Source organism: Erpetoichthys calabaricus, chromosome 3 (assembly GCF_900747795.2).
Source record: "Erpetoichthys calabaricus chromosome 3, fErpCal1.3, whole genome shotgun sequence".
NCBI classification, from domain to species: Eukaryota; Metazoa; Chordata; class Cladistia; order Polypteriformes; family Polypteridae; genus Erpetoichthys; species Erpetoichthys calabaricus.
Window position 1 is genome coordinate 260001722 of NC_041396.2, and position 12459 is coordinate 260014180.

General features: G+C 36.4%; 1 protein-coding gene across 1 annotated transcript in view; it reads right to left on the minus strand.

The window, feature by feature from the left end:
- trappc14 (trafficking protein particle complex subunit 14) overlaps positions 1-12459 on the minus strand; it is a 69804-nt gene that overhangs the window by 40511 nt on the left and 16834 nt on the right. The window contains exons 2-3 of the mRNA XM_028798133.2: positions 8731-8826; positions 1406-1535 (exon numbers count right to left, since the gene is read on the minus strand). Of these exons, the coding sequence (XP_028653966.1) occupies positions 1406-1535; positions 8731-8826 (226 nt within the window). The remainder of the gene's footprint in view (positions 1-1405; positions 1536-8730; positions 8827-12459) is intronic.

Here is a 12459-nt window from a genome sequence, read left to right on the forward strand (position 1 = left end):
TTTTTTCAAACAATTGTCTGTCTTGCTGGACTGTACACTGGCGGAGTCGTTAGCCCTGCATCCTCACAATGCAGTCCTGGTTTTGAATCCCAGATGTCTGTATTTTTAAGTTAAGTGGCAATTCCAAATTGTGTATGTGTGGGCCTGCAGTAGACTGGTTCTAGCCTTGTGCCCAATGCTGCTGGGATAGGCTCTGTAACCTGGTATTGGATTAAGTAGGTTCGAGATGATTATGTTGTGTGTGGCTGGTTCTTAGAGTTTAAAAATTAAGGTAGAAGATCTTAACCACCAAGGCACACTAAATTTCACCTTTTTATATTTAAACACATTTGATTTTTCACATTTTTGTAGGGAAAACAAATAAATACAACAACGCAAACAGGATTATTTAAAAATGTTTATGCTTAATTAGTGTTAAGGAATTTTCAGAATTTTATCTAGCAAAATGTAAAGAGGTTCCTGAAGAAAGTGCACTGGGAAAAGGACTTCCCAATTAGATCAGTTATTGATAAATACAATCCACATCAAATCATGGTCATCTTCACACAAATCAGCCAAGATGTTACAATTCTGTAAATCTGCCATCAGGCACCTTCCTCTTTGGGTCATGTTCCAGAACTGTACCATGCAGAGGCCATGATGGAATAAAATTTTAACTTATCTTTCAGATAGATTATGGAGTAATGTTTAATGGGATTGTTCTGCTTAATGAACCAACTTCTGTGATAGCCTATATTATTACACTGCTCTATAGGACGATTCCTAACTCAACTACCATAAATCAGTGGCATTTTTTTGGTCTCTGCATAGCAGGAGTCAGATATAAATTAAAAGAACTGCATGTATGATTGAAAGGTAACTTATTCATTAAAATTCAATTTATATAATCAAAAAATGTTTTAGAAATATCTCAAATATAGAATACATATAGTTCCTAATGCTTGGTATTAAAAACAATGACAACAGGCAAATAGCATCTTAATTATGTTCATAAAATGAAAGCACCAGCAGTTGCCAGCAGTGACTTGGTCAGAGTTACATAGTAAGCCAGAGGTGCCATTTGAGCTACAACTGTGTAGTTTCAATCCCATTTTGTTTAGTTACAGGCTAAAGTGACTTTTCAGTACAGGAGAATACCAGGATAACCACTTATGCTCTAAGGAAATAATCCAAGGTCAAAACAACTATAAACTGACATGAAATCAGACTTCGTGAAACTGCCATGAGATGATGTGCTCAATAAAGGATACTATTCTACAAACTGTCATTACTGACAACTCTTACCCTGTTACGTTTAACTCAGTATGACACACTGAATCAAATAACTTCCCAACAGACTTTTCATAAATACTGTATTTGCTACACCCCACTACGCATTTCCCTGAAGTCCTGGATGTTCACTTACCTTGTGCCTTGAAAGTGTTCAGGTCTTCTCGAAAAGTGAGAGAAGGACTGCAGTTCTGAAGGATAGTTAAATAGCCATGCTCTTGAACTTCTGCTTTCTCCATGTCTCGTTTCCATACTGTCACAATAATCTGCCAAGGATTAAAAATCCACAGACATCTCTTTAGCCCAGAGTAGGTAATATGTATGCAAAGACTACTACATTTGGGACACAACTGTTAGAGAGCTAATGAAAATCAGGTTCATACAAAGCCTGACGGGACAAAAATCTAATTTGTGTTCCGGCTGAAAATCACAAAGCTGATAAAGATCAGTTCTGCATGAATCTGAACACAATGGCATCTTTACTTCTTCATGCAGCTAATACATTGAAAGGAATTCCTCCTAGTGCCAAGAGTACAACAGCAAGGTGTCAGAATCAGGTGCTCAGTTGACAAATTTATTGCTGCTAACTTCTGGTTATGGACTGTAGCAGGTTTTGTTGAGCTGACAAAATCAAACCTGAACCCTGATTGTACAGTAACTGAAGCCTCTTTTTCCCATTTTACAGTGTTACAAAGTTGAATCTTCATGTGTTTAATTGGTATTTTGCCACAGACACATGCACAAAACATGTAAATGTTAAAGAAAAAAATAATTTCAGATCCATCTGAATTAAGAATATACTGTAAGAATATTAATTAAGAATCTGTAGTTTGTTAAGAATTTGCAATTGCTGACAGAGGAATGGAGGAAAGAGAAAATAACATCTCCACCAAGAGCTGGCAAAAATCTGAAGTCCAGGCAAATACCAATAAGGTAAACTTATTGAGTATAAAATCTTTCTATATAAATGCAATCCCAATACAAAATAAAAGCAGGGGTGTTTCAATTTGCATATACAGTATATTTTTACAATTGGAGTACAGTAATCCCTCACTATATCGCGCTTCGACTTTCGCGGCTTCACTCTATCGCGGATTTTATATGTAAGCATATCTAAATATATAACGCAGATTTTTCGCTGCTTCGCGGGTTTATGCAGGCAATGGGTCTTTTTACTTCTGGTACATGCTTCCTCAGTTGGTTTGCCCAGTTCATTTCATACAAGGGACGCTATTGGCGGATGACTGAGAAGCTACCTAATCAGAGCACACAGTTAAGTTCCTGTGTGCTGATTGGCTCAGCGACAGAGTGCTGCATTAACCAGGAAGTCTCATCTCACTCATTCAGCATTAACATGCTCCTGCTACTGCTTCAGGGGCCGTGTCCAAGCGCCAACAGAAGATGCAAATGATTGCAGAAAAGGTAAAAGTTTTGGATATGTTGAAGGAAGGGAACAGCTACACCACTGCAGGACACCATTACGGCATCAATGAGTCCACGATTCTTTTTATTTAAAAAGGAGGAAAAGCATATAAGATCTACGGCCGCAGTGTCCTTTAACCAGGGCGCAAAATGAGTTGCAAGTGGACGTGATAAGGCAGTAGTCTGGATGGAATCTGCTTTAGGGATTTGGATTGAAGAGTGCTGGAAGAAGAACAACGGCGGTGCTACACAGTCGCCTGAAGAGGCTCCTTTAGAAGAGCTGTAACGCTATCCTTTGTTGTGCAGTAAAATTAAACTCATCGTTATCGGACAAGTCATCGTGTCATTGTTGGTGAGTAACCATAATTAATTATCTACATACAGTACTTATAACATGTATATAGTTTAATGTCACTGTACACACATTTTACTGTATACAATTTTTCTTGCATTGTACGTATTTATTGCTGGTGGCCTGTCTGTCGTAATGGCTGTAACATATGTGATATCGGAGACGCTCGATATCTTTAAAATAATATTTAGGTTTTACTGTATATAAACTGTGTTTACATACATAATTTCAACGAATCTTACCTAATATCTAAGAGAATGCAAAGGGTTTATGCTGTATAATTGTGCGGGAAATGTTTATAATAGTGTGGGAGAGTTTATAAGGGCTTAAAATATATAAAAAGAACCATATGAACATATGGTTTCTACTTCGCGGATTTTCACCTTTCGCGGGGGGTTCTGGAACGCAACCCCCGCGATGGAGGAGGGATGACTGTACAAGGAGTTGAGTGACTTGCTCAAGACTAGATAGCGAGTTACATGATGGAAATGAACGGATAGAATTTTGTTTCAAAGCATTCCAGACAAAACACACCTTTAAAAACAACCACAAATGGATGAGCAGAAAACATTGAACTGTTCTGAATCCCATTGAAAATCCATGGAAAGAGCTGAACTTGGAGTTTGGAGAATGAACTCATCAATCTTGAACAAACTGCAGCCGTTTGGTAAAGAGGAGTGGGCCAAGCTACCAGTCGTGAAGTACACTAATCGCAGTTCAGAGCTACAGAAACTGCTTGACTGTACTTTTTTGTTCTGTTAATAGTTAAATTAAAAATGGTGGATAGCAACTACTTCTGTTAGATACAACTTAGAAATGCGAGTTTTTTTTTTTTTTTTTTAGCTGGAAAGGAAGCAATATTTTTGGCACTCAGTAGCGATGGGAAGTTGTGTAGTGTAATTTTACGGTCTTTGCTCATTCAGCTTTGAGCCAAAAGCACACTGCTGTTTGAAGAGCACTGGTGCTATACCTCAGCATTAGTGTGCTTCCACAAGTAAAAGAAAAACAAACCTTTTATTTTAGCCTTTAGCAAGTTTGCCTCAGAGACCGTCTTTTCCTTTAAGTATGGCCATGGTTTTCAACCAAAATTAATACAAAGTCTATTGTATTAAACAGACTTGCAAGCAGTTCTTAAGATCAGACCATACTTAACAACAATAACTAATCAAATACATAAGATACCACATACTTATGAACATGACACATTTTTTTTTTCCCACCCTGTACAGATTAACAAAGATTAGAATACTTAACCTACAGATGGTTACCAGGAATGGAACTCTTTGAAGTGGTAATAAAACTTGTTTGTTAAAAAGATTACAAACAATTGCCTGTTGGGTCTTTAAAATTTTATTGCTCCGTTTTACAAGTTTTTCTTTCCGTTAATTTTCTGAGGCCACTTATTCCAATATCTGGGATATGGAGAAAGAGAGCTTATCACGGTAGAATTGGAAATAAGGCAAATATAGAGCTTATCACGGTAGAATTGGAAATAAGGCAAGTATCTGCTTTGGAACATTTCATTTCAGAAGCACACACCTACACTCATTCTAATCAGGTCAGTTTACAATTATAAATTTATCTAACACACACATCTTTTTACATGTTTGGGGAAAAAAACCAGAAAAGATACAAAATTTACATAGATTTTGCTTCAACCCCGGAAACTGAAGTTATCATCAAGCAACATTGCTTAATATTGTGGATACATGTGTAGCATTAACAGGCACAGTCTGCACCTCAAGTAAACAACCATCAGATGCATAAAAAAGGACTAGAAATGCTAAGGAGCACAAAAAGTACAGTACGACATGTACAGAATCACGACAGAATTCAGAAGGTTTAGCTCTGATCTAGTGACCACAATATAATACATTTGACAGCGTTTTCACAAAATTAAACTTAACTTTTCTACAAAACAAATTTTAATCAGATGTGGTAAAGTCTAAGAAAGATCAACCAGGACAAGCTTTTAATTGTGGAATCAGTCAGGGACAAATAAAGGAGGTTTACAGGTGTATTACATACAATGCAGGACAAGTTCATCCTAAAATTTAAAAGCACTAAGACATCAAAAGAAAACTCTGTGGTTTACAAATAAGGAGGAACAGGAAAAATATTGTATACTGCATATAATATAAATAATTCTAGTGCTCACTGTTGGGGTAATAAGAGCACACAAGCAACATTTAAAAAAGGATATTAGGAAGCTTAAAGACAGATAGAAATTTGTGGAAAAGACTAAAGATGAACCAAACACTTTCTTTCAGTATCTTAGTTGTAAAAGTGCAGTTAAATAAGAAATGTTTTTGAAACAGTTTAGCAACCTCTAAACTTGCACATTTCTTAAGTTTAGATGTATGAAAAAGTGTCTAACTTCCCAAAAGTAACTGATTATCAGAGTGGTATTGTGCAATTTGAAAATTGAAGGGGTAGATTTAATATGCTGAAAATTGACAAATCCTCTAGAACTGATAGCATCCAAATTCAAATGTTTAAACAGGTTAGTTGTTGCATACATAACCACTGACGCTATTTTTTTTGATAATCTCTGCACCCTGGGGAAAGTTTTAATGACTGAAAGCGAACAAATATTATACGATTATATAAAAGTGGTGATCAGGCTGAACCAAGTGAATACAGGCCAGTAAGCTTAGCAAGCATCAAAGGTAAATTGATGGAAGCCATTATTAACACTAGAATCACCAGAGTCTACGAAAAAAACTCGTAGATCCGGCCCACCTTAAATCGCTTCTTAAATCCGTTCACACCTCTCCGCCAGCGTCTTTTGTCTTATAAATGTGCTGATAAAGACAAGCTGCCAGCAGCCGGCTATTCCATCCCCCCTCCGACTTAGAACGTGCACAAACTTTTCCCAGCTCATGCCTTGATTGATTATCTGGGAGTGAAGTGGAGTTTTAGAGAGGAAATAATAGATCGTTATTTGGAACACATGCATTTCATGTGTGTTCCGTTTCTACAGTAATCTGTGTAAACACATTGTTAAAACAGAAACATTTTCATATTTTAGTAATAAATGTTACAAAATGTAGGCATAAACTATAGAATGTGTAAAGCCCGAGTTCCAAAGATCAAATAAACACTTTCACAAAAGCTTCAAGAACTATACAACAGTTTCCGTGGCGTAGCGCGCTAAGATTTGCCTCTCAGAACGCAGTAGCTTTGCTGTACCTCACAGACATGAGTTCAATTCCCTACTGGGGATAAAGTGTTACTTCTTTTTTTCTTTTTAACCTCAAACGGACATAAAATTTATAAATTGGTATGTACTGTCAGTTAATGAGATCGTTATATTTTCATGTGGGATGCTCCTTTTAAAATATTTTTTTAACAATTGAGACTGCAATTAACATGAACAACTGTCCTTATAACTTATTTTTTCAAGATCCATAACACACAGACAGACAGAGTACTGCGTAATAGAGAGACAGACAGGCAGAGATATACAAATAAACAGGGAAGGCACATGTACTGAAAGAAAAAAAAGATCAACATGTGCGTTGTTCCTGCTGCACTGAATAAGCTCACGCGCTCTAACATCACCCCAACCCCCGATCTAACTCTCTAAGTAACAGCACAAGTACAGACACAAATCAAGTGCATGTGTTCACTGTATAATATTAACAAAAAGAGCAGCTTACTACTGAAAACGGCAAATATAGCAGTGAGTGAGGATCAAACCGGTAACTCTTGATTACACTTGGTTTGTGTCTGTACTTGTGCTGTTACTTAGAGAGTCGGATCGGGGGGAGGGGTGATGTTAGAGCACGTGAGCTTATTCAGTGCAGCAGGAACAACGCACATGTTGATCTTTTTTTTCTTTCAGTACATGTGCCTTCCCTGTTTATTTGTATATCTCTGCCTGTCTGTCTCTCTATTACGCAGTGCTCTGTCTGTCTGTGTGTTATGGATCTTGAAAAAATAAGTTATAAGGACAGTTTTTCATGTTAATTGCAGTCTCAATTGTTAAAAAAATACTTTAAAAGGAGCATCCCACATGAAAATATAACGATCTCATTAACTGACAGTACATACCAATTTATAAATTTTATGTCCGTTTGTGGTTAAAAAGAAAAAAAGAAGTAACACTTTATCCCCAGCGGGGAACTGAACTTATGTCTGTGAGGCACAACAAAGCTACTGCGCTCTGTGAGGCAACTCTTAGCGCGCTACGCCACGGAAACTGTTGTATAGTTCTTGAAGCTTTTGTGAAAGTGTTTATTTGATCTTTGGAACTTGGGCTTTACACATTCTATAGTTTATGCCTACATTTTGTAACATTTATTACTAAAATATGAAAAAGTTTCTGTTTTAACAATGTGTTTACACAGATTACTGTAGAAACGGTACACACATGAAATGCGTGTGTTCCAAATAACGATCTATTATTTCCACTCTAAAACTCCACTTCACTCCCAGATAATCAATCAAGGCATGAGCTGGAAAAAGTTCGTGCACGTTCTAAGTCAGAGGGGGGATGGAATAGCCGGCTGCTGGCAGCTTGTCTTTTATCAGCACATTTAGAGGACAAAAGACGCTGGCAGAGAGGTGTGAACGGATTTAAGAAGCGATTTAAGGTGAGCCGGATCTACGAGTCCAGCAGGACATGTCAAGAACAGGTGTATTGGAGATTGTGTTTCACTAATACTCTGTAATTCTAAGAGGAAGCGACAAAAGCATACAACCAGAGGGGATTACTTTTTATTTACGTCATCTGGATTTTCAGAGTGCTTTTGATAAGGTTCCACAAGAGTGGTTAGCATCAAAGTAAAAGAAATGTCAGGTATTACAAGTGGGAACTGGTTAGTTATGAGTACACAATTAGAGGTCTCAAACCTTAAAATATACCTTACAAGAAACATGCAAGACTCATTGTCCGCTCATCACTAAACCTGACTGCGAAACTGAAGCCATTAAGAAGGTTAACAGAATGTTAGTTTATATAGCATGACATGCAGAAAATAATGAAATAAAAATTAGGTTTAAGCTGTATAACACACTAGTAGGGCCTTGTCTGGTCTGGTCTCCATATTACAAAAAAAAAAAAAAAGACTTGGCAGTAATCAAGCATGTCCAGAGGAGAGCAACTAAGAGGACTCAAGGACTGTGATGTACGAGCCGTGAAAAAAGACTGAAGGAGTTAAACCTTTTCAGTTTAAGAAACAGAAATTAAGAGGTAACATAACTGAAGTTTTAAAATTAAGAAATTTGAATTAGGTATGACAGAAAAAAAAATATTACAATATTCATCTTTCCTTTGTCTCTTAAAAGCAAACTGGAACAGGTTAAATTAAACTTCGCTCTCACAAAAATAAGATAGTAGACATCAGACAAAAAAGAACTGCTCAACTCTTAACTGTGAGGCTGTAATGCATCATAATTTTCATTCGTTACTCTCAGTTTCTTAAAACATGGTGTCAGATGATTTTTTTTAGGCTGGTGGACTAACCTTGTAACATCTGTAACATTTTTATATAAATAAAAAAAATATCTTTACCTGCATATATGACCGTGCCACTGACTGACTAATAACTAGGGTACAGTAAGTGCACTTAAAATAGTGGCGACTCAGTGTTTATAATTAGAACAAGAAATCAGACTTTTGTAAGCTCAGACCTCAAGGAGAGTTCCACCTTTCCCTCCCCATACATTATTTCCCCTCTCACCTTGACTTTTACTGTTCCTACGGGCAGCTTGTCAAGAGAGACCGTCAGGGGGAAGATGACTTCATCACTCAATACTACTGGCTCATCAAGTGGAGACTAATAAGAAAAGAAAGAAATAAGTTCTCATTAGGCATCAGTCTATGACAACCATAAATAAAGCAGCAAATACACTGCAAGGGCTATCGTCTTTAAAGATCACTGGGGAGAACAAAAAAAAAAAAACACAACTCCAATGTTTAACTGCAAATCATAAGGCTCACCAAGTGATCACTATGTTTTATATTAATCAGATTGAAATCTTCTCTATTTTACTATACTTTAAACTAACATATGTGTTTATGTACATCAGTGATGTATAGGTTATTGCATTATAGCAGATCCCAGAAGAGAGTTTACAATTGCTCCAATAAACTTGTTCTTCAGTACACGTGTGTGTGTTTGCCATACCAACATACGCGCGTGCACACACACACACACACACACACACACACACACACACACACACACACACACACACACACACACACACACACACACACACACACACAGAGTAAACCATTAGTCACCTCACCAATACCTAGTTTTGATGATGTTATTATAAAATTACTGACTCTTTCATATACTGCACATTGAAAAAAATGAAATGGACCTCCAAAGACAGGCATTTAACTTTGCTGCATTCTAGTATAATGTCTAGTATATATGTTTGCCCATAAGCACTGCTTAATCCATTTCATTTTAAAGAGGGGCCTGTAGAAAAGGAATAAGGCAGATGTGTGCTGCCCTTCATAGGGTGCACACATATGGAGTAGAAAGTTGGTGTCACAAGATACTATTGAGTCAGCATGCCTCCACTAAGTAATGTGCATCCATTTATACAGCATTCATCATCATCTCTTCTTAGGTCAGGTCAGGTCAGGCTTTTGTTATGATGGCATCATAATAAATACACTGCTATACACAATTGTCCATTTTACTTTAAACTAGTCTGTCTTTGTCAGGTGCAGTATATAAATGGTGTATTATGTGTTGTTCTTTTCAAAGATTCAATTAAACTTCAAACAATCTTATTTTACAACAAATTAAAATAAAAATAGCTATTAGCTTCAGATGTCAAAACACAAAAATGCTTTTACTGCATCAATTTTCTTGAACTGTTTTCTCAAATATAAGGCAAAGGGAACTTTAGCCTATATAGCCAGGCCTGGACAGAACAAGAATTTATGTGCTAGTATCCATAAATTCATTTGCAAAAACCCTTAATTAAAAAAAAAGTTATATTGGCCCAGAGTCAATTATGACAAAATCAGATAGAAGGCATAAACTAAACATGCAGAGAATGCTAGACCACCACAGGGCACATTCATGAACACACATCAACATTGATTCCAGCCATCAATAAACTCAATGCATAAGTTTTTGGGGATTTGGGAGGAGGAAATAAACATTTTGAGAACAAACCCAACACAGACAGCGGTTTGGTTAAGATTTAAACCTTAATCTCCTGGAGTTGTCAGAAGACAGTGCTGACACCATGTCACTCCTCTGTCATGAAAACTGATATCAGATGGTCTCTATTTAGTGGGTTTGTGATCAGACACAAAACATCAACACTCCAGTTACTTATCAGTTTCAGAAGGAATTATTAATAAAATCTATTAGAAGCTAATTTTGCAGCTGCAGGACTTCAAGCGAAAATTTATGTTTAATTTTTCCCATCAGAGATGTTCACCTACAGTACATCTATACATTGTAGCAGCTTGCTTTAAGTGTTCTAGCAAATGGGGCATTAATCATTGGCAAACATACAACTGGATTCAAATAGGGAAACAATAATAAAGACTAATAAAAAAAAATGACAACTAAATGAAAACTGTCAACCTTAAAAAATAAAAAAATCAGGCAAGTTTTTTAAGTTAACATGACACATAAGAAAATTATATTTTTAAAAATACAGAAAACATATTTTGACATAAAGAGTATTTAAACACACTTTGGAAGGGAAAAACTGCCATTCTCTGCTTGTAGTTAGTTTCCTAAAAATTATATTTGTAATACGAACAACTTAATTTTTTTCTGAAATACTTCCTGGCTCAGAGATTAGGCAGACATGTGCTGAAAGATGTAATCATAAAGCCAAAGTCTTCCATTAATCCTTTTGGCTTAAACATTCCTTTGTTAGGGACCTGCACTGTCTAATCTCATTCAGGTCAATGCTTTAAACCCATCAGTTCTCTTTTGACTTAGAAAATGAACACAATTGTTTTTCTGTATCAGTTTTAACCTTTTCTTTTTTTCTTGCTATTATATACTGTTATACACAGGAATTGCTTTTATCTTCTATTGTGAAATTATTACTGATTTCATGAGCATCTTAAAATATTCCTCAGTATAACGCACTACATAAAATAAGTATGTGCTCATATTAAGAACATTTTTTATTGAAAATGTACACTACAACCAAAGCATTTTGCATGTTTATTAAGACTGGCACGATAAAATCAAGACTGTCAGAAGCAGGGCTGTGGAGTCGGAGTCTGAGACAATTCTGGCTACCTGGAGTCGTGGTCGTAGTCCAGACAATGTACAGACTCAGACTCCTAATAAATTTAAATTGTAATGAAAAAAAAAAATACAGCAAGTTCAAATGTCCCATTTCACAAACAATAGTCATAATTAAGTACTTCTCTGATGTAAGAATAAAGCCCAGTGCATAGTTGTGTTACTACTAGTGTGAAGTTCAGCTGAGCTATTATACAACCTAACACTCACATATTGTAATCTGGATTATGGTACATTACGAAAAGTGTTTTCATTTTATTTCAGATATAACGTGTTTACCAAGTTCATTTGAGTGTACACAAGTGTAATGATGTAGGTGGAGGTGTGCGCTATGGCCTGATGTGTGTTCAGAGGTTCTTGTCTTTTGTTTAAACTGGCCAATACGGTACAGAGTCAGCTGCCTAGCCAGTACTTCTGTGGTTAAATGACGTGTATGTTGCCTTCCTTCAATCAACATGGAAAATATATTAGCATATTAAATACAGAGGAGTCAGAAGTACCGGAAACTAAGGAGTCGTTGTCGAAGGATTTATCTACCGACTCCACAGGCCTGGTCAGAAGGAACCCAGTTTATATGATCCACCTGTACCTTAAGTGAAAAGCACAGAATCAACATGAATGATATGGAAGCACAGACTGAGCATGGAGTGCTCCATGTAGCCCAGGCTGAGATGCAGATTGCTCATTACCATTGCCTCTCAAAATATTCAACTGCAGTGTCAAAGGGAAGAGGGTAACAATTTGATAATTCAGCTTTCTAGATGTTGTTTTTTTTTGGGGGTGGGGGCAATTCGTATGTCCTATAGGCTACACAATAATCTCACATGTTGACTAGACACTAGATTTAAAAATATATGCCAATTTACATTATACCTAACTAAACCTATTGTTACTATATAGTGTTTTACTGGATATTCTGTGCATCTTGCATTTACCACTTTGCTTTCACTTATGTTTTGCTTAATTGATTCAAATCTGAAAGCTATAATGGTTGAATCTCACAGCTTGTAGAAATGCGTGGCTTCATGGAAAACTTTAAAACAAGTACGTATATGGTGCTCAGCTCTGTCATATAATAGGTCAGAAATTAATTTTAAAATAAACAATCAGTTTATTTGTCCATCACAGGCCCCACTCAGAAGCATTTAACCCAATATGATTGTCATT